At 34.3% G+C, this 22,797-nt stretch overlaps 1 protein-coding gene across 5 annotated transcripts in view; it reads left to right on the forward strand.

The window, feature by feature from the left end:
- Positions 1 to 1,693: 1,693 nt before the first annotated feature.
- Positions 1,694 to 22,797, forward strand: part of LOC133688972 (protein SHOOT GRAVITROPISM 6) — a 29,266-nt gene continuing 8,162 nt past the window's right edge. For 4 of the 5 annotated variants that reach the window (XM_062108649.1, XM_062108651.1, XM_062108650.1 and 1 more), the window contains exons 1-32: positions 1,694 to 1,845; positions 1,916 to 2,006; positions 2,102 to 2,156; positions 2,255 to 2,386; positions 3,435 to 3,506; positions 3,604 to 3,694; positions 3,812 to 3,907; positions 4,856 to 4,934; positions 5,019 to 5,082; positions 9,877 to 9,980; positions 10,164 to 10,269; positions 10,704 to 10,793; positions 10,943 to 11,020; positions 11,213 to 11,280; positions 11,360 to 11,459; positions 11,557 to 11,679; positions 12,043 to 12,132; positions 12,286 to 12,351; positions 15,178 to 15,276; positions 15,377 to 15,451; positions 15,977 to 16,036; positions 16,493 to 16,582; positions 16,757 to 16,878; positions 17,743 to 17,872; positions 17,971 to 18,050; positions 18,930 to 19,065; positions 20,043 to 20,124; positions 21,247 to 21,389; positions 21,512 to 21,592; positions 21,680 to 21,780; positions 22,130 to 22,368; positions 22,511 to 22,620. In XM_062108649.1, the coding sequence (XP_061964633.1) occupies positions 1,806 to 1,845; positions 1,916 to 2,006; positions 2,102 to 2,156; positions 2,255 to 2,386; positions 3,435 to 3,506; positions 3,604 to 3,694; positions 3,812 to 3,907; positions 4,856 to 4,934; positions 5,019 to 5,082; positions 9,877 to 9,980; positions 10,164 to 10,269; positions 10,704 to 10,793; positions 10,943 to 11,020; positions 11,213 to 11,280; positions 11,360 to 11,459; positions 11,557 to 11,679; positions 12,043 to 12,132; positions 12,286 to 12,351; positions 15,178 to 15,276; positions 15,377 to 15,451; positions 15,977 to 16,036; positions 16,493 to 16,582; positions 16,757 to 16,878; positions 17,743 to 17,872; positions 17,971 to 18,050; positions 18,930 to 19,065; positions 20,043 to 20,124; positions 21,247 to 21,389; positions 21,512 to 21,592; positions 21,680 to 21,780; positions 22,130 to 22,368; positions 22,511 to 22,620 (3,093 nt within the window). In that variant the 5' untranslated portion in view covers positions 1,694 to 1,805. Of the gene's footprint in view, positions 1,846 to 1,915; positions 2,007 to 2,101; positions 2,157 to 2,254; positions 2,387 to 3,434; positions 3,507 to 3,603; positions 3,695 to 3,811; positions 3,908 to 4,855; positions 4,935 to 5,018; positions 5,083 to 9,876; positions 9,981 to 10,163; positions 10,270 to 10,703; positions 10,794 to 10,942; positions 11,021 to 11,212; positions 11,281 to 11,359; positions 11,460 to 11,556; positions 11,680 to 12,042; positions 12,133 to 12,285; positions 12,352 to 15,177; positions 15,277 to 15,376; positions 15,452 to 15,976; positions 16,037 to 16,492; positions 16,583 to 16,756; positions 16,879 to 17,742; positions 17,873 to 17,970; positions 18,051 to 18,929; positions 19,066 to 20,042; positions 20,125 to 21,246; positions 21,390 to 21,511; positions 21,593 to 21,679; positions 21,781 to 22,129; positions 22,369 to 22,510; positions 22,621 to 22,797 lie in introns of those variants that run through there. The other variant, XM_062108653.1, reaches the window with a different exon arrangement.

Below are 22,797 nucleotides of genomic sequence, written 5' to 3' on the forward strand. Positions count from 1 at the left end.
GGGGTTGGAAAAATTTTTCCTTGCAGGGACCGAGGCTCCTGCCAGCTCCTCTATCTCTGCCACTACATACGTGCAATGTTATGTTCTTTTTTTTAAAAAAATCAAAATGCGTGTCTTTGATAAATGGCGGCGTAGAGGTCATACCGAATATTTAAAAAAACTAGTAACTATTCACATCAAGAACAAACAATGTGAATATTACTAAACTAGTTATATCACCTGTGCTCCACCGCATGTTATATATTTTTATTTTTTATAATTTTTTTTGTATATATAGGTTTTTTCAATGTATTTTTTTAATTTAAAAAAATTAAGTGCAAATAAAAAAATTTATGTATACATATAGTCAAATAAATTGAGAATTATATACCTTAATAAATAAATAAAAAATCATTAATGACACTTAAATATAAAACTTAAAAAATCAAGAGATATGTATAGATCAAGATATTTAATATCGTAAGATAGAACATTTACCCGACTATATTTGCTAATTTTTGTTTATTAAAGCATTTTTTATTTAATGAAACAATAATAAAAATAAACAAACATATAAAATTGATTGAATAAAATAAAAAAAAATAATATGTAAAACTACACATATTATAAATATTATCTGAAAAATAAATATTTTTTATTTTCAATATTATAGTTCATCCATACAAAAGATAAAAAAAAATTAATAATGAATTAGAAAAACCCCTTCCAAAATTAAATGCATAACCAAAAAATCATTATCATTTAAAAAAAAGCTCTCTGAACAAAATAAAAAAGAGAAGGGATAATAATATAAATATAGTTAAGTTTTACTTTTTTAAAATAAAAAAATAAAAAAGAAGCATTAATTGAAATAAAAACATAGAAAAAAAAGGACTAGATTGATGTTATTAGGTTTGACAAGCTAGGCAAGCTTGCTTGGTCCGTTCCATTATGACCCACGCGCGATCGAGCCCTTTATTTTAATTGTACCAGGGGTGCAAGACTTGTCGTCCACCCCAATTTCTTTTAAAAATAAATTAGACAACATGTCATTTATTTTGCTCAAATTTTGGTCATTGTGGTGATTGAAAAATCAAGATTTAGGTTCTTTTACACCAAAACCCGTATCTTAACCTGTTTTCGACCCAAAACACCTTAAAAACCATGATAAATTTATTCATGACCTCGAAAAACTAAAAATATTGTCTAAAAAACCGAACTCAACCTGAAATAAAAAATCAACTCGAACTCATATATGTTTTTTTATGAATTTTTAAGGTAAAAAAATACCTGATATAAACTTCCATACCATTTAGATTATAGGTAATAAATAATAATTATATGTTGAAAATTAACTTTGAACTTTTTTTGTGCTCTGCATAAATAAATGTACTTGGAACAGTGATTTTTCTTTATCTCTCGCTCCTTATTTCACCAACAATGAGATTCCCAGGAAACTCATCTACCTCTCTCATCTTGTTTAGCAATAACTCTCTCTCTCTCTCAAATATATCTCCCACCAATTAAAGATGTTAGCGATTTAGCATATCTATCTCAAAGTCAAATATCTTCTAAATAGGGCTAGAAATTTTCTATAATTACCAAGAAAATATAAAAATAAAAATTTAACTCGCGATGTATTCAAGCATGGTTTGGGCTGGGCTGGAAATGGCTAGAAACTTTTTCAGAGTTAAATTGGTTCATATGGGCTGGTCCCTGCTCCATTACCGACTAGTCTTCTTTTTATCTTAATAGCTTCCTCCTTCTCTAGCTTCACTGTTTTGAATCTTTTGATCTGCGATTTTCTTCCAACTCTTCCTTCCTTGATGGCTTCTTCAAGCTCCGGAAACTCAATTGCTGCAGCAGGTAGGAACGCAATCACCTTCTTTAACCATTTCAATTCACCAATTTCTCAATTGTTGAGTTTGTTTTGCAGAGGCTGTTCAGGTTTTGGTCTCTTCTCTGGCAGATGAATCCCCCACTGTTCGACAATCCTCCATGGCTTCTCTGAAGGACATCGCTAGCTTGTAATTCATTGACCTCTCTCTCTCTCTCTCCATAACAATAATAATGTCTGTGTATTTATCAATTGAGATATTTATGTTGATGAGTCCAATTCTAGGAATCCGCTTCTGGTTCTTGATTGTTGCTATACGGTTTCTCGAGGCGGACGTCGAGTACGAATCCTGCTATTCTCTTTCTTTTTTAAACCTGAAATTAATTTAGAATTTGGACCGTGTAATTCTTTTATTTGTTTATTTAATTCTCTTATCAGCGATTTGGGAACATGGCTGGGGTGTTTCAAGTGATGGCACTGGGAGTTAGTGCATTAAACGAAGGAGATGTTGATCCTTCTTTCATGGCAAAGCTTGCAAAGATTGCCACCACAGAAATGATCTCGTCTAAGGTGCATTACTTTGTGCTTATGGTTTTCGTTTCTCATTGCTTAGTTGGTGACACTTCTTGGACTTAATAATTTTTTACTGTGTTTTTGTTTGTACATTATTTGTTTACTTTGTAAACAGTACAAATTGAAGTCCCAGGAGCATGAAAATTGATGGTACATCTTGGTGTTGAATTGAATTACCAGTTTTGTGGCTGAGTAGACATGTTTAGAAGTTCAAATCCCCCTAAAAAGGGGATTGAATGGTTTCTTTTGCTCACCAAAAACAAAAGCAAAGAGAGTGTTGTTAGTGCGTTAGTACAATTACAATCAGCAGTGATTGATGGGTGAACTATAATAAGCATATCTAGGTTCAAAGTCTCTCTCTCTCTTTTTAATTAAGATCAGTGCATGTCATCACCAAAACTGGCAAAGATGTTTCTTAATTAATTTCAATAAGCATAAATATTACTGTTAAACACTTGAGAGTTGAGACCATTCCACTTTCTTAACTAATTAATTTGTTAAGGAGTGATGGCTGGTTTGCTTCCTTCTGCTGTTCTATGATGTCCGAGAGGAATTAAAAAACATGTGAACGAATAATTATACATGATACATCCTTAGCAGCTTGTTTCCTATGGGGAAAAGATGGTTCTTTTATCAATAATGTTTGGAAATGAATTTTATTGATATTGCTTTTGGATTAATGTTTGGATTAGTTTGGGAAGTAAATTGTTTATGCAATTGCTCTATCAGCTGGGCCAGCTGTCTTCAAGTATCCCTTCTCCCTCTCTCCCATCAAGAGGTGAGGATGATGCTTTGGATCCTTGAACCCATAGGCATGTTTCCTCGAGTTTGTTGGTGACTTGGTGTTTCATTTTGTTAATTATTCCTTGTATCTACAATCACAATACATTCATATGTGACCTCTTGTAATAATTTGGATCATGTCACTTTGGCATTTTGGGGTTCGTTGCTGTCAATTTTTTGACCTTGTATTTTATTATGCATCACTTGTTCAACAAGTGGAAAATCCACATAACATGCTTTATTATTTTTCTTATTGAGATAGGAACTAAATGCTGACTGGCAAAGGGCTGCAGCAGGCCTATTGGTTTCAATTGGTTCACATTTGCCTGACCTTGTAAGTTTCTTGCTTTTGTTGCCGAGTCTTAATTTTCTTTTCCCTTTTGTCCTCCTTTTGATGTTCTTTGATAATTGTTGCTCACTTGATTTGGCAGATGATAGAAGAAATTTTTCTTCATTTGTCAGGGCCGAGTTCAGCTTTGCCAGCTATGGTTCAAATACTCGCAGACTTTGCTTCGGCTAATGGTTACTTATTTAACATAATGCACCTTGAAGTTTGGTTTAGCTTTCTAGGTTGCTTTTGGCGATTGCAGTTTGGCTAAATAAACTGAAGTGTGTGTTGTTTTTTTCAATTCATTGAAGCTATACAGTTCATTCCACGACTGAAAGGTGTGCTTTCCAGAGTTTTACCTATTCTTGGAAATGTGCGAGATGTCCATCGGCCAATATTTGCAAATGGTATGGCCATTTTAAGTGATTTCTTAGGGTCCTTTAGAAGCAAGTTGAAACTATCTAATGCCAGGATCAAAGAGTTTATGAGAATCACCTCATATCCTGGCATAAGGTTTGTTGTTAGGTATTTGAATTGGATTGCTGTTTGTTTATTCCTTCATTTCTCTTTACAAATTTAGGTTCCACTTCTAATATTTCCTGGATTAGTGGATAGGATTGGACTGCAAACCATATTTGACTAAGAGTGTGTTTGAGAGTGTTTTTGCTTCTGATTTTGGATGCTTTTCAAAAGTGTTTTTGACTTGAAAAAACATCAAATTGATGTTTCTTTAGTACTTTCTAATGGTTTTGATGTGCTGATGTCAAAATTTTTTAAAAATTTCTGAAAAAAATTCATTTTGTTGTATTTTTAAGTGAAAAGTTATTTTGAAAAGTATACTGCACCACAATCTCAAATACACAGTAATGCTAATATAAAGCATTGGACAATTTACATTTATTAGGTCAAATTGATAAGATAGCACAATTTCATTATTTTTGTTGGGTTTAGTGAAGTTAGTTTGGTTGTTTATGAAATGTGAACAGAGAATGGAAATTTTGCTGCGGCGGCCTTTTTATTTAGTTCTGTTTGTTCAGTCTTCAAAAAAATAAAGGAAATATCCTTTATGTTTTTTAATTAATTTCATAATTTTTTGTCTCATCATTGCACCCATTTTCATCGTCAAATATGATGAGCAACGAGGCTTAAAATAAAAGATGAAATGCTGATGTGAATGGGTATGTTGGATTTACTAGCTAGAGTGACTGATTGAGTCTGATGAAGTATCCTTTGCTAAGCTTGAACTTACATCTTATGCTTTCCTTTAGGGTGTGCTCTGTTTTTATTGTTTTGTATTCTCTCCTGATCTGATTGTAAATACCCTGCTGCTTATGTTGTATTCTGTTCTTTTGTAGCATTTAGATGTTGGTGTCAGGCTGCTTGGCAATATAACATGGATTTCCCCTCACTTTCTCCTCTTGATGCTGATGTCATGTAAGATCATGATCCCATTTATTGTTTTTTTTCCCCAACACATTCTCACAACATTATGTCTAAGAAAATTTTCATTTAGTGCAGGTCGTTTTTAAATTCTGCCTTTGAGCTTTTATTGAGAGTATGGGCAACTTCAAAGGATCTTAAGGTTTGTAAAATATTCCTTTCATATTATATCATTTTTCATTTGGGTTACGGCCTGCAGGGGCACCTTTTATTGTAGTAAATGCACCTTTAGCATTGTATCGACAATTATTTCACCTTGTATCTAGTCACCTTGTATCTAGTCAATTATCTTCCATTGAACAAAACATGTCTTATCACGCTTAAGCTGAGGCTAGTAATACTTATCCTCCAAAGCTGACACTGTTTTATCTTTTCCTTCATGAACCTTTAAGTACCATGCAAGTCTCGAATCAATTTCTTGCGTAGGGATGTGTAGGGGATGCACAATCAATTACCTTTCATTAAGTAACCATCATGTATTTGAAAATCTCAATCAGCTTGACCATTAGAACACTTCTCCTATATCTTCTGAAAATCAACATCTTCAGTGTATAACTCCTTCAAACACTAAAACCCAAAATCTTGCTATGAAAAGTGATTAGTAGGGCAACTCGCATACTCATTACATCAACCACCTTGTTCTGAACTTTGCCTTTTTGCTTTAGACTGAAATTGAACTTCTGAAGGAGTGTAATCCACCTGGCCATCTTATCTGTATTGATTTTCTTCTAACTATTCAAAGACTTCGAACCTTCATGATCTAAATATAAGACAAAATCTCTATTAATCAAATAATGCTCTCAAATTTTGAAAGCCCTTACCACAACATAGAGTTCTTTATCATAGGTAGTCTACTTCAAGCAAGCTTCATTCAACTTCTCACTGAAAAAAGGCTATAGGACGTTTCTCTTGGGAAACAACTCCTCCAATATCCACTCCACAAGCATGACACTCAACCTCAAATAACTTGTCAAAGTTGGGTAAAGCAAGCATTGGAGCATTACATAACTTCTCTTTATTCAAGAGGCAAAACTCTGTTCTTCTTTCTCACCCCACTTAAACTTTCCTTTCTTCAAACATTTGGTGATTGGTACCACAATACTACTAAAATTCCGAATAAATCTCCTAAAAAAGTAGTCAAGCCATGAAATCTCCACACATCGCTAATTATATGAGGCATGGGCCAATCACAAATTTCCCTCACTTTCTCCTTGTCAATTCCAACTCCATCAACTTTACTACAAAACCCAAGATTAAAAGTTTGCTGGTCATTAAGCTACACTTTAGTTTCATATATAACTTGTTTTTCAACAATACCTTCAGAGCACTCCTTAAGTGCTCAATATGATTTGTTTCATTATGACTGGACACAAGAATATCATCAAAATAAACCACAACGAATTTATTTATGAAAGGTCGTAAAACCTGATTCATCATTTTCATGAATGTGCTCGGTGCATTCGTTAACTCAAATGACATGACTAACCACTCACACAAGACACAACCCATTCTTTGTCTTGAAAGTCCTTTTCCACTTATCCTTTAGTCGAATTTGAATTTGATGGTACCCACTTCTCAATTCAATCTTGGAAAAGACTGCTGCACCACACAATGGATCTAGCATGTCATCTAATCGTGGAATTGGAAACTTGTATCCTACAATGATTTTATTGATGACGCGATTATCAACACACACACACCTACCATCCTTGGTGTTAATAAAGCAAGGACATCGCATGGACTTAAGTTCTCTTGAATCATCCCTTTCTTCATCAATTCTTCTATTTTTTCTCTTAAGATCTCCCTTTTTTTTGGCCTCATTCTGTAATGTGGTAAATTCAAAAGACTAGCCCCTAGTATCAAGTCAATCTTGTGTTGAATATGATGCATAAGAGGTGACTCATCCGGTAGCTTATCTGGAAAAACTTCTTGAAACTCCTGCAAAAGAGGCTTAACAATTTCAGGGACCTCAACTGCCTTGTCAGCTTCTTCGAAAAGCAAGGACTTCACAATTAAAGAATGTACTTTCTTTGTCTCCTTTAAATCTGTTTCAATTTCTAACAAAGATTGAGTAATAGTAAGGAATGCCTTTCCTCTAGCTTTTCAGGCTTTTGATTGAGAATTCTCCTTCAGAGGCATCAAAGTAAAATTAATCCCATCCTTAACAAACTTATAGATGTTTTCCCATCCTCTATGCCATGCATTTACATTTTACTGTCACGACGCGCCAAATAAGCATTCATGTCAACTACATCACAATAAACTTCATCCTTATACTTGTTTATGAAAAAAAGAAACTTTACATATTTCAGTTACTATTATCTTTGGCATCTTTTTAATTCAACCTATAGTGTAAGGTTCAAGATGTTTCTTAATATTCAAACCCAATGTAACATAGCTACTGCTATCAATAATAAGGTCAAAAAGTTATTGATTTACCGTGCACTTGGTACGGAAAAGCTTATGTTGTTGTGTCTCATCACCATCTTTTGATGTGAGCAGCAAACGTCTCATCACATAGGCCTGACCATCATCATCCTCATTCTCACCCTCACCATCGGGTTCACAACACTCCTCACGATACAATTTTGTACCTTTTCTACACTCTTCATTCTCACATTCAACCATGTTCACAGGCCTTCTTTGAGGCCATACATTGGATCTATACCCTTCCTGATTGCATTTATAACACTTTATTGGAGGCGGCTTGGCATGCGGATTATCTCATTTCTGGTTATCCATGTTAGGAATTGCTTGAGGCTTATTTTTATTATAGCTAGAGCCAACAATAGCTTACTTGGATTGACTGTTTGGCTGTGGTAGCTTACCCTTTTTGATAGGTGTAAGTCGAGGCTTTATGGTAGAGACCTTTCTTTGACAATCAAATCTCGTATTGGTTTTATCTTGCATCAACTTCTCTGCCCTCAAAGCTATATTTTATGCCTTGATAACGTTTAATAGCATCCAAAGCCCAATTCTATCTCCAATGGCTGGTTTCGGTCACTCAACATATCTAGCAGCTTGTTGCCCATCAGTTTCATGTAGATTATTTGGTTTAGCTAGGTGCTAAAATTCTGCTGTATATTAATGCATGATTTGAGAATCTCGGGAACACCTTTGGTACTTATGGAACAAAAGCTGATCATAAATTAGAGGGTAAAAATCTACCTCTCAACAATTGTGTCATTCGCTCCCATGTCTCAATAGGTCTTCAACCTTCTCGTCTCATAGTCTCTAATAGCCTATCCCACTAGACTAATACCACATGCTTCAATTTAAACCCTACAATTTTTACCATCCTCGAATCTAAAATTCCTGTATACTCATAAAATCAATCACATTTAGCTAACCAATCAAAGAACTCCTCAACTCCTAAATCACTACTAAAAGAAAAAATCTCAACCTTCATACCTATTATTTCCAGTAACCTTACCTCAGTCTTCATCATCAGTGAATACTTGTAGTCATTGACCACAAGGATTTGCACGAACTAGTTCACGGATAGGCTGGCCGCGAGTGTCATCCCAGACACGTGCATACCTATTATTTCCAGTAATCTTACCTCAGTCTTCATCATCAGATGAATACCTGTAGTCATATTGACCACGAGGATTTGCACGAACTAGTTCACGGATAGGCTGGCCGTGAATGTCATCCCCGACACGTGCATCTCTTCTTCCCCGGTTCATGTTTGCGCGCAACTCCAATGCCTTAAGCCTAGTTGTCAGGTCATTAACTCTGATATTGATGTCATCAAACCTAGTTTGCATTAGCCCCTCTAAAGCTGCTATCGTTACCAAATGACAATATAGCTGATCCCAAATAGCCTGCATCCTTGATCATCTTCTCGGAGATGGTTATCACCTACTGCTCCAAGATTTTATTCACGGTATGCCATCGATTTGGATGTTGACCTGCTCTGATACCACCCAACGCAACGTATAGTGAAGATAAAGCTAGGGTTCTCAAGCCCTAATGTTACATATCAAATTGTAGAGAAATCTAGAGAATTCTAAGTTATTTTTATTAATTTCGAGTTATAGCCTTGATCTTCATAAAATAAATTAGACATCCCTATTTATATTAGTATTAAAATCTTTTATAGGAAAAAGGTTCCTAATAAAAACTGATCTAATTAATAAAATCCATCTAGCATTAGGATTTTTAAACAATATAATACTAATTAAATTAAAAGTCCTAAACTAAGCAGAAAATAAATAATTAAAATTCAAAATTAACTAGAAAAATAATTAAAACAAGAAAATAGTAAGTTCATGCTTCAATTTGGTCCATAAACTCTAGTAATAATTGTTTTATGTCAGTATTGGTAATTATTTCACCTTGTATTCAGTCAGTTATCTTCCATTGAACAAAACATAACATGTCTTCTCAAAACTTGAGCAATGCCAGATTTCTTATATGTTATTGTACTGATAATGAGCGTGCTCCTCAATTTGAGATTTAAGTGCAATACCTAACTCTACTTGAGGTGAATTAGTGTATTTTGCACCATTATATTTGAAATTTTATATGACCTTTTATATTTCAAGCAATGCAGCACTGGTGTTGCACACAAACATAAGTGGATACCGGAACACAAAAACCTATTCACATTACTGATTATTGGTTTTTGACGTTTTACAATTGTAAAAGTGATGTAATTGCATCCTGTGTGTGTTCATTTGGAGACTCTTGCATTAAATTATATTTTTTATTTGTTTTATTGCATGTGTATATAGTGGACAAAAGCCGCATACAAGATCCTATACAAAACAAACTGTTTGCATTACCGATAATTGGTTTTTGATTTTTTTTCCAAATATTATAAGGTTTTGTAATCTCATCCTTTGTGTGTGTACTTTGAGGTTTATAGTCTTTTTTAACTGTTCAGTTGTCATTTCTATTTGATGGTTGAGTTATTTCCCATTTGTGATAGGTTCGCACGTCCTCTGTGGAAGCATTGGGTCAGATGTTTGGTCTTGTCACCCGGACACAACTAAAGACAGCTTTACCCAGGCTTGTCCCTACTATACTGGAATTGTAAGATCAATTTAATCTAATTCTTTTAGGCAATTTGCATGTCATTCTGCCAGAATTCGATCAACATTTTCTTTCATAAAAAGCATTTTTGAATAGCCAATTGTTTTAGGAACCAGTTAGTATGTTTTTGTGTACAGATATAAGCACTGACAATGATCATGCAATGCCTTCTTTCCGAATCAGGTATAAAAAAGATCAAGATATCGCCCTACTTGCAACTTGTAGTCTTTACAATCTCCTAAATGCCTCGTTACTGTCAGAAACTGGTCCACCTTTGCTTGATTTTGAGGTAAATTAGACATTTTTATGTCTCTTATGCTCAGCAATCAAAACCACTGCTTCCTCAACTCCAAAAAATTTGTTACTATGGAGTTACAAAACAAACAGGAATCTCTGCTTGTAACTCATCTGACGTTTGAATTTCCTAATTTTAATGTATTTTATTAATTTAGATTTTCTGACGGTGCACAAATATATTACTTCTAATAAAACGGATCTGGCTATATATCTGGGGATGCATGAAAGTGGAAAGTATTTACAAAAATATGGGCGCAAAGTCAGTGTTATTAGTCTTTGCATAAAATATTATGTCATTGGCACAACAGTTACTACCTTTTGTTAAACAATAATTTGAATATAGAAAAAAGGGTAATGCTGCAATTCATTTCCTTTGCTTCCCAATGTTGCGATATTGAGTGCCATTTTTCATGTTACACATTGCAGGATCTCACAGTTATTCTATCAACACTCCTTCCGGTTGTTTGCTTTAATAATGATATCAAAGAGAATTCAGATTTTTCAGTGGGATTGAAGGTGTAAATTCTGCCACACTTTCTGCACGATGTTGATGATTTGAATATGTGAAATTCCCTTTGTTTTTTTTTCCTGCTTGCCATTAGTTTCCATTATCCTCTGACATTTTTTAAATATTGTATTTTTGTTTCCTGTTCTTCCTTTTGCAGACCTATAATGAAGTTCAACGTTGTTTTTTAACAGTTGGCTTGGTATACCCTGATGATCTGTTTACATTCCTCTTAAATGTGAGTGAAGTTATATGCTAGATTGTTTAGCAGGAGTGAGCTCATGAAGTGCTGGTACTTGTAGTTAGTTATTCTTATGTTTTATCTGTTGGGTTAATGGAACTAGTAGGGGTTTTATTTCAGTATTAGTATTGAGCTACATCTTATACCTTGATGCGTCGCTTCTTATAATTTTAATATTTCTGCTGCCAGAAATGCCGGTTGAAGGAAGAGTCTTTGACTTTTGGTGCGCTATGTGTTTTAAAGCATCTCTTACCAAGGTTTTTCCTGCTTCTGTAATTTGAAATTGCTTCTCTTCATGTTCTATTTGACCTAAGCTGTGTATGTTTTCATTTGGAGGTCGTCTGAAGCTTGGCATAGTAAAAGGCCTTTGCTTGTTGAAGCTGTTAAGTCGTTGCTAGATGAGCAAAATTTTGGTGTTCGGAAGGCGTTGTCTGAGGTACATTGTCTTGGACTAATAGCTCTTATGGTTCCTAAACTTTTCATAAAGCAGCACAACCTTTTCCTAATTTGCAATTATATTGCTTTGGTGGCAGTTGATTGTAGTAATGGCCTCACACTGCTATTTGGTTGGTCCATCTGCGGAGTTGTTCATTGAATACCTTGTATGTCATTGTGCTCTATCAGATCACAATAGAAATGATCCTGAGAACTCCAAGGTAGATTCTGGCTCAATTGTGCTTCAATTTTTGCAGGTCCATACTTGACTTAATTATATAAATAAAAGTTATCGATTTGACTTAATCCAAACAAAAGGATTTCCTTAATTAAAAAGATTCCATGCTAAGAATTTGACGGGCTTAATGATACCGACTTACCAGAACAATGATCAAATCATGTATTTGTTGTTTTTTGAATAGCTGAATTGAATACATTTCATAACGATCTAGACATCATTTAGGTTCAAAAACAAAAGATATCATTAAAGAGTAATCCTAACCTTGGAGTACTATAATTATTGCTTAAATCTAATCATTCTATATGCATTATCATGGCTTCATATCGGGTTATTGTTTCCTCAGGTGAGGATAGGAGCCTTTTGTCCTACCAAGTTAAGAGCTGTGTGTGAGAAGGGTCTTCTTCTACTAACTATAACAATTCCTGAAATGGAGGTACACAAAGAAATTCTTCTCTCTCCCCTTTTTTTTTAACTATTTGATTCATATTTTAGACCATCCCGTTGGACCACACTCATGGGATTGTTGGTTTCTTGAGTTCACAATTCCATGAAATTCACCTTTTATTCATGTCTTAATTTCCTGCAGCATATTCTATGGCCTTTTCTATTGAAGATGATTATTCCACGATCTTACACCGCTGCTACTGCGACTGTAGGTTCTCTCACTATGCAAATCTATCTTAGTTTATTGTGCATGGAGATTATATTTAAGTAATCCCAACAAGGTATAGTGAAAAATAGGGACTACCCAAAAGTTTGGAGATTTGATGGAAACCACTCCACATTTGTAATGTGGGGCACTTTCTTTAATATTCTTAATGTTTATTGTATTATTTCATTAAAAGTTAAGGTTTTTAGGTTCTGAGGGGTTTAAGAAGAGTCCAAGACGCATTTTGGTAAATCAAGCATAACTTCATCCACGCTAAATAAGGATTGTAACCTTTAGGTTCTTATAAATGATTTTAGATCTAGAACTAATATAAATAAGGATGTCTAGTTTATTTTGAGAATATGCAACCTATTCAAACTTTTAATAAAACACTAGAGAGTTTCTCTAAATTTCTCTACAATTTAGGTTTGTAACCTTAGGGATTGAGAACCTTAACTTCTATCCACGCTATACACCATGTAAATTGGTATCAGAATAGGTTGGCTTTTTTAATGGACAAAGACGATAGCAACCCATTCCGCGATGCATGAGTGAAGGCCCTTTAGGGTGCTGTGCAACCTAAAGAGAAGAAACTAGATGGTTGGAAACAAAGGTTTGATCGTTTGGAGTAAACTATAACAGGTGTAGCTCGGCTAATGGGAGATAGAGAAACTTGCTTGGAGATTAACCTCGAGGTAGGCCGAAACCTAGACCTATTTTTGAATTTGAAGAGATTCCTTTCTAAGACGCAAAATTTTTCAAAGAAGATTTATTAATTGGTTGATAAAGTTGGAAACTTAGTTTTATTTCAACAAGATTCTTTGTAATAAAAAAGTATGGCTTGTCGTACACAAACTTTCTTGTGGTTCTAGAGAATGGTGGTTTGAAGTTTTAGAATATAGAACTCGTACAAGTAAGCCCTAACTCCATCATGGAAAGATTTGAGCGAATCATTAATTTTAGAGTTTATATAAGATGATTATGAAGAGATTTTATATTGATTAGAAAAGAAAATAGATTGTTGTTATTTGTCTTTTGTTCAACCTTCTCGAATAGGAATGAAGAAAAATATGGAGGAGGTGTTGTCTTTTCAAAGTAGATAGTTTTAACATCACAACAATGATAACAACAACAACAACAACACTGTTGCAAATCAAGAAATCAAGAAAGAAAATTACTTGTTGATGTTTCATCTACTAATGGCGAAGAAGAAACCAAGAAAGCTTATAAATTAATATCTTATAGTGATTATGAAGATCTTGCAAACAAGGACATGAATGACATTGTAATTTATGACAATTTTCCTAAAGATATTATGAAAGATTATCTTGAAGTTTCATTGTCGAAGTATTGGAAATCATAAATGATGAGGAGGTAAAGTTTAAAGTAAATGAATGTATGAAGGAACTACAAGTAGACTTCGTAAGAACAGAAAGTATAACATTAAATATGGATTTTTCTTTAGCATATACAGATCATAAGTTAAATTTTGAAGTTCACAGGCAAAAACATGCTACTTTGTGAATATGTTAGCTACAATGCTATATTCGAAGTGTATGTTCATTTGGATTGGAAGTTCAATTCTTGACAGATAACTCGAGTGCGAGTTTTTCGGAAGTAGAGGGGACTGACGTGGGGTACTTTCTTCAATATTCTTGGCATAATAATGTTTATTGTATTATTTCATTAATGATTAATATTTTTAGGTTTTGAGGAGTTTAAGAAGCAGTTTGGTAAATCAAATATAACTTTTAATCTGACCATTGGGTTACGCTGAAATTTTGACAAGATTTCTTAAGGCCATGTTTTCTATTGGATTAAAATTTCATGATGATCAAAGATCAAGAAGGCTTTCAAATAAGACTTAGAAGTTATTGTGTGAGATTGTCTTTATTTGCCTTATTGTATTTGGATTTTTTTTCTATTGAAATTCGGATTTTTAATTTAATTAGTATTTTACTAGCTAAGAATCCTAATGAATTCTATTAGTTAGGTGAGTTTTAATAAAGAATTCTTTTCTGTAAAAGATTTTAGGTTTGGAACTAATATAAATAAGAATATCTAGTTTATTTTGAGAACATCCAGACTATTCAGATTTTTAATAATACACAGATTTTTCTATAAATTTCTTTACTGCTTAGGTTTATAACCGTAGAGCTTGATAACCCTACTTTTTATCCACAATATATGCTGCTTCAATTTGAGGAAGTAATACAAAAACCCCTTTATGCTTAAAATGCCCCCATTTATACTAAAATTGTCCTTATAGGGTCTAGAGTAACCTTTTGTTTATAAAACAATTAAAAAAAATAAAAACCACTAGGGTAAATGCTTTAATGAACTTTTCTGAAATAAATAATTCATTAACATTCTAATGAATCTACATTCGTTGTAGTTGAAGAAAAATCCATCAGCTCCTCATATATATACACATGCGTTATTTTTTAAGAAAAAAAATAGCTAGAATGTAGACAAAAACTAAATTTGAAAATAAGGGAATTTTTGGTATAAATGGAGACATTTTGGTTATAAAGGGAGTTTGTATTGTATTCTCTTAAACATGGAAGGGATTTCTGTCAAATTTCCAAACTTATTTGTACTGCATGTAGTTTCACAAGCAAGATTATTGTAATTTACCTGTATTTAAATGCAAGGACTTGATTGTTTCTTCTAATGCTTGCCTTTGTTTACATGTCCTTTGTGCTTGAGGGCAGTCATGCCTTATTTAAGGATGGTCCTGGGTTCGTAATTGAATTTGTGCTTTGATTTTGTAATTGAAGTGGCAAGTAAACTTTTTTACTTTGTTTTGCATATATACTACTCTTAAAGGTTTGCAGATGCATCTCAGAATTATGCAGAAACAGATCTTCTAATAGTAATAGTATGGTTAGTGAGTGCAAAGCTCGTGCTGATGTCCCGAGTCCAGAGGTGGATCTCTTTTAGTTTATAGTACATGTTTATTCTTGAAGTTTCTTGCCTGCTTTATGAAAACAAATGCCTACCATCTATTTGTTATTCATCTATCCAGGAGCTTTTTGCTCGCTTGTTGGTGCTTTTGCATGATCCACTATCAATGGAGCAGCTGGCAACTCAGATTTTGACAGTAAGCATCCCTTATCTTTGATTAGGCAGACCATTTACTACAATAGTTAGTGAAGATGCGAAGGAAAACTTTGCTCTTACTCTCTGTATTCGGCTCGCAATTTCAGGACAAACAGACAAATTTCTTTGAGATTTGATAGGTTTGGGAATGGTTGGTTACTCTGCACATGTTTCTAGCTTTTAATAAAGAGTTCAAATGTTCTTTGTTATTCAATGTCGACTTTTTTTTTCCATTTGCTATCGATTTTTGTGTTCTAAGCAGTTTAAGCAAGCATGAAAGATAGGGTTGACAATTTGTGGAATGAAGAGTAAATTTGGAAGTAAAGACAAGGGGATTGTAAATGATTGTTTTTTTGTTGTGGTCAAAAATACAAAAGAAGGAATTCATTTGTATATATATAGGATCATTGAACTACTGGTATTGTAATGTTTAGGCTAGAAGGGTTTTGCCATTCTTTAAATTGTTGCTTATTTTAGCATTCTTTTGGGAAGGAATATCTGCTTTACTTCTCCTTTGTACCTGCAGGTCCTTTGTTATTTGGCACCTCTCTTCCCAAAGAATATCAACTTGTTTTGGCAAGACGAGGTATACAATTGTGTTGTCATAATTGAGTTAGAAATTGAAGCTTTAAGTTAGAAAATGAGTTAATATAAAAATAAATAAATAAAAAGATTTGGCTGGCAATATGTAGGATGCAAAAAAGCTGTAACTATATTACATAGAAGAATGGATATTTGAAAACTTGGGTAAAGCTGGGTTATTATCATATCATAGAACAAGAATGAATTTCTGAAACAGGTAAAGCTGGGTTAATTGTTTATCATATTTTCTGCTACGGGCAACACCCTAAGCAACACTCTATCTAATTCTTTACTTTTTTGATATTTGTCATTGATATAACATAATTGAAGTGGCCTAATGCCACCATTAAGCAATTCATGTTCCATTTACTCAACCATGATGCTATAATGCATGGCTTATGCTGAAATAATATGGTTCTTCTAGGGAATCTAATGGATTCCTGTCTTTGGTAAGCTCTAGATTCCTAAAATGAAGGCTTATGTCAGTGACACGGATGACCTAAAGCTGGATCCTTCATACCAGGAGACTTGGGATGACATGATAATCAATGTGAGATTCTTTTATTTATAACTGACTTGTTTCCTCTTGTTGCATTATCAATATTATTTATTATGTCATAGGAGGGAGGTGCCAGATGCAGTTCTTTTTTTTTTGGTGGTGAAATCAAAGGCTTTTCATAGTAGTGGTTGCCACTAAAACCTCTCTCTTTGTTTTGGGTGACAGTTTCTTGCAGAATCATTGGATGTGATCCAAGACACTAATTGGGTGATCTCTCTCGGAAATGCTTTCACATACCAATACGAGCTCTATACGTCGGATGATGAACATTCTGCTCTTCTCCACAGGTATCGATGTTTTGAATCTGATATCTGGATTCTATAAAGTTGCACTGCAACAATCTTTGCTTCTTATTGCTCTTGTGGGTAATAAAGGAAATTGCAATTGAAGTTGTGAATGTTTGTTCAACTGGGATGCATGGAGTTTTTTCTTGATAGAGGCAGCACTTGTTTATACCAATCCCAATGAAATTCAGCTTTAAATAGTTTTAGCATTCTATGTGATAATTATCATATCTTCCTTTTGATTCTTCATGAATGGCAATGCCTCATTTATTGCCACTCGTACTTGACTTCATTTGGCCTTATTTACCATGAACACTTTTTAGTTTTGCACTGCAATTTAGTAGGGACAATAAATGCTTGCTGCTATCAAAAAAACATCTTCCAAATACTTATGCTCCATCATAATGGTAAACTGTATATAGTATGTCTGACCAATGGACTATAGTGTCCTAGTCAACTAGTATAACCAGTGTCTTTCTGTAGCATGGCATTTCTACTTTGGAAAAAGCGTCCCGAATTACCAAATACATCAATACATTTCACTTGTAAGGATTATTTATGACATCCTTTCATATGAAAATTTCCATGGAACTTGTATCCTCAGCACTTCTCATAAGAAACTCTATGATACAAGGAAACATGAGTCACTCTGAATACTGCAACTCATTTGGATACTTCTTACCTATATCACGTGCTTGTTAATGTGTGCAACCTGCAAATAGAAGCCATTGATTTTACAAACGCATTTAGTGGTTGGTTAATTTTGATGGATACAATTCAGATACACCTCTTAACATTTGCTGAATGCAAATAATGTATTGTATGTGAGGTCTGTTTGTAGCTGTAATTTCTTTCTTTCTATTCCAGGTGCCTTGGAATGCTTCTACAGAAAGTTGATGACAGGGCTTATGTTCGAAATAAAATTGATTGGATGTATAAACAAGCTAGCATTGCTAATCCAGCCAACAGGCTTGGTTTGGCAAAAGCCATGGGATTGGTATGTTGGATATTAACACTAATCATTTTTTTTCTTTTCTCGTAGAGGATAAATAATAAAAAAATCTCTGATACTGTGTTGCTTGTGATTGATTCCAGGTTGCAGCTTCTCACTTGGATACTGTGTTGGAAAAACTGAAAGTCATTCTGGATAATGTCGGGCAGAGTATTTTTCAAAGGTCTGTTTTTGTTTAGAAGATATAAAAGGGCATGCATGCTAATGTAAATGAACACAGATTCATAGACAGACAAGCACTGAGAGATCACACCCCAACCCCCCTCCGCCCCACAACAACAATCACCAATCACAAAATGTGGTTATTTCAGTGATCTTATCCTTCTATATTCAGAAATAAACCATGATATTCTCTATTGCTGCTTTCTCTTGCACGTTCCCATGCTTCCACACAATACACTTCTTTTTCTTTATTACATTTTGTCTATCTTATGGTTAACAACTGTTCATCCCAAGGTGTTTTAGATTTTAATAATTTCATAACCACAGTAAAACCTCTGAAAGTATGCCATTGTCAGGTGAAATGGTTGAAGCCCATAAGTGTCAGAATTCTAGATTAAATTTCTGAGATCAATGAAGGGCTGTGTCCAGACTTTCTGTGATAATTGGGAATGGTCGTTTAGCAGATGTTTGTATAGCTAATACAACGAAAAATCGATGAATTGATGAACAATATTTTCTTTTTCACCCTCACCATGAAAACCTTGCTCTTAGAAAATTGGCGAGGACAAATTTGTATGCATCACGCATTGTTAGAATCAGTTTATTTAAGTGGTTAAGATTTTGTTTAATTTGTATGCATCACGCATTGTTTTAATCAAAGAATCTGTATGGAGCTATTAATCATTGTGTATTTTGTTGATGATTTACAGCATTAATGTTGGTTCATATTGTACCCAATACTGAATGCAATTGCATGGGTTCTGCTATAGGTGGTCAACTGTTATAAAAATTTGGTGTAGTTGAGTGGTTAAGTTTTGTTTGATTTGGTTGTGATCCATGTTAGTTATGGTGTTACAGTTTATATGTCCAACTTTTGCAGGTTGTTGTCTCTTTTCTCTGATAGTTATAGAACAGAAGAGTCAGATGATATACATGCTGCCTTGGCTTTGATGTATGGTTATGCTGCACGATATGCTCCATCAACAGTTATTGAAGCCAGAATAGATGCCCTTCTTGTATGGTTCTTTTCATATATCTGTATGACTTTTTGATCTTTTCTCACACTGTTATCCTGAAAACTTCCAATACAAGGAAATAATGAAAAAAAGAAGTGTCAGTGTAGAGCTATCAATCGTTGTGTAGTTTGTTGGCGATTTACATCATTAATGCCAGTTCATAATGTACCCAGTAGTTAAATGTGATTGTGTGTAGTCTTCTGTAGGTGTTGTCTAGCACTTTTGAACTTGAACTTGTAGTTTGTTTTCTAATTACATTGTTTAATTACAAGATCTACACTCGAGACATAACTCTTATATCCTTCATCCCCTAAGCTAAAGCCTAAGGGAATGAATATGAAGTTGGTATGGAGTTGTATAATCACATAGCTTCTTTATTCAACCTATGAAATGTGTCAGGTATTTCTTCTTCTGCATCACCATTTTTTTAATTATTTGATAACAAGATGTCAACTTAAGGCTTACCCAGACTCCACCTCACTCCTTCACATTTGAGCTAAGTCTGTAAGGCATGAATTTGAAACTGCCATTATTTTGATAATTGTATACTGTCCAAAGTGAGATTAAGCAGGGTTGACTCCAAGATCAGCCTGTGCTATTTTGCCACAAACTTGTCTCTTTGTTTATGGCACAATCTGTGCTTGAGAAGTCACTGATACTTTTCATTATGGGATTTGGAAACGTTTGTTCTTGAGATTTGGAACTACCTATTTATCCTGAATAAATATTCTTAACTGATTTTAGAAATTGTTTAGTGGAAAAGGTTCTGGCAAACCTTAATAAACTTATAAATATGCTTCATGCTGTGTAATGTCATTGCTTTTACTATAGTTTTTATTGTGCAAGTGCTGCTGGTTGATGCTGGCTCTTGATGGATTATTTATTTCCCCTCAATGTTCTGCTGTTTTCACTGTTTTACCAGTTATGATGCTTTTTAATTGCTAGATTGGTCATTTATTTATTTCTCTGGCTCTCAGGGGACTAATATGCTTTCTCGGCTTCTTCATGTACGTCACCCTACAGCAAAGCAGGCTGTAATAACCGCTATTGATTTACTAGGTTTGTATATGTTAGAAAAGCGCGTTGTGAACATTTAATAGTAACATATTTTCTGCAATTGGTCAACTCTAATTGACATGTGTTTTTGTTGCATATACTCTCTTGCCCATGCGCGTAGAATTTTTAAAGGTTGCAGTTGTGGCTCTCCGTTTTCAAGAACTCAATTAAATGTCTTGGGGAAAAGATATCATTTTACATGGTTAATGTTAATTAAGAGACTTTGAGGATTTTTCAATTAGTTCTTTGAATTGCATTTTTGAATTTTATGTTCTTGCCTGCTTTTAATTGACTAGCCTTTGCATGGAGAGGGTTTTTTAATTGGTTCTTGACCGTCATTTTTTATTTTTTGTTCCTTCCTGCTTTTAATCGATTAGCCTTTTTATGGAATCTTGATCAGTAGTCTGTAAAATGGGCTAGAGTTTAGGAGGAGATCAAGAGTGACAGACTGGGTTCAAGTAGACCATGGGTGTAAGAAAAGGTTTGGTTTCTTGTGGCTTGCTGCAAGGTACTGGATCTTAAGAATGAGCATTTGAAAGAAGAAAAAAGGGGCGGCAGCAGGAACTTTGCCCAGCCCACCTGTAGCTGGAACCCAGACCTCAGATAAAATTCTAGCCATTTAGACGAGAACTTAAAATAGAGCCTCTCTCTCTCTCTCAGTTTTGATTTTCATTTCTTTCTGCTAGGTACTGGATCTTAAGAATGAGTATTTGAAAGAATAAAAAAAGAGGGAGCAGCGGGAACTTTGACCATCCCACTTGTAGCTGGAACCCATAGACCTAAGATAAAATTCCAGCCAATTAGATAAGAACTTAAAATAAAACCTCTCTCTCTCTCTCTCTCTCTCTCTCAGTTTTGATTTTCATTTCTTTTGTTTGGAATGGTTAATAAGATATATGGATACATTGCATGTTTACGTTCTATTCTGTAAAGCCTACCTGACTGGTGATTGTTACTGTAAAGTGATTAATTTGACATGTTTCAAAAGAAAATATTGCAAGTTGCTTTAACTATGTACATTACTTGTTCCGCTATTCAGCCGTGTGATGGTTCTAGCTTACAGCAATGTATTTTTTTTTGTCCATTATCTTTTTTAGAAGCTTTAGCACATTATTGCTTATGCAGGCTGTGCTGTGATTAATGCTGCGGAAAGTGGTGCATCATTCCCTCTGAAGAAAAGAGACCAAATGCTTGACTATATTCTAACTTTGATGGGGAGAGATGATGATGGTTTTGTTGATTCCAGTCTTGAACTTCTGCGTACTCAGGTTATATTAATTGCTTTGGAACTTCTCCATTAAATGGGAACATATTTTCTTCTTGTCAGATAATTTCCAATTCCTATTAGATTATTATTTTACTCATTTTATCTTAATGGTTGTTTCTACAGGCTCTGGCTTTAAGTGCCTGTACTACCTTGGTCTCTGTGGAGCCAAAGCTGACAATAGAAACAAGAAATTACATCATGAAGGTACATATGGTATTTCATGGTTCTTGTACAGTAATAGCAATATACTTTTGGATTCTATGTTCTCTCATTAAAAACATTCTGATACAGGCAACCTTGGGGTTCTTTGCTTTGCCTAATGAGCCAGTGGATGTTGTCAATCCCCTCATAGAAAACCTTATCACTCTCTTATGTGCAATTCTTCTAACAAGGTATTGTTTATTCATGAGTTTTTTTAAATTAATAGTATTTGTGAACATGAATATTTCTTTGATATACAAGTATGATTCAACTGTGTTTTGTTCTGAAAGAAACCCCATATTTTCATCAGAGGATGCTTTCAAGTTTGATTCCAGACTTAACCATTCTGGTTTATGTATGGCATTCCTTGCTTTAAAGACATTGAAAAAATAAGAATGGCCGTAAGAATTAGAAGATGAAAAAGTAAAACTCTTTTATTACACAGACTATCTTCATAAAATTGATAGTTACATTTATCTAGTTTATGATTCTGTATTACTATTCCTACTCAACTAGCGATTTTCTTTTTTTGGAAATTAGTGGAGAGGATGGAAGAAGCCGGGCCGAGCAGCTATTGCACATTATGAGACATATTGATCAGTATGTTTCTTCCTCTGAGGAGCATCAGAGGAAGAGAGGCTGTCTTGCAGTTTATGAGATGCTTCTCAAGTTTCGGATGCTTTGCATCAGTGGACATTGTGCCCTAGGTTGCCATGGAAGTTGCACTCACAGAAAACAAACTGACCGAACTCTTCATAGCACCATTTCCAATTTACCATGTAATAACATTTCCTGAGAATGATTAAAATTTCCAGTGTCTATCATTGACCTGGTTTAAATCTTTGCTGTCTATTATTGACCTGATTTAAATCCTTACTGTCTATTATTGACCCTACACAATTTCTTTTGTTGTACTACCAGCTGCATTTGTGTTGCCAAGTCGTGAAGCCCTTTGTTTGGGAGAGAGGGTCATTAAATATCTTCCACGTTGTGCAGACACTAATTCTGAAGTTAGAAAAGTTTCTGCTCAGGTATTGAATCGGATTTAGTTGTTTATGGTGCTAGTTGAGTGACATACCTATAATGATTAGAAGGGTTTTTTTTTTTTTTTTTTTTTTTTTTTGGGGGGGGGGGGGGTTAACAGTCAGAAGTACTACATTTAATATTCACTCAATTATGAAGTAAAACAGGTCATGTTTTTCCTGCTT

The sequence above is a fragment of the Populus nigra genome, chromosome 3 (genome assembly GCF_951802175.1).
Source record: "Populus nigra chromosome 3, ddPopNigr1.1, whole genome shotgun sequence".
NCBI lineage: Eukaryota > Viridiplantae > Streptophyta > Magnoliopsida > Malpighiales > Salicaceae > Populus > Populus nigra.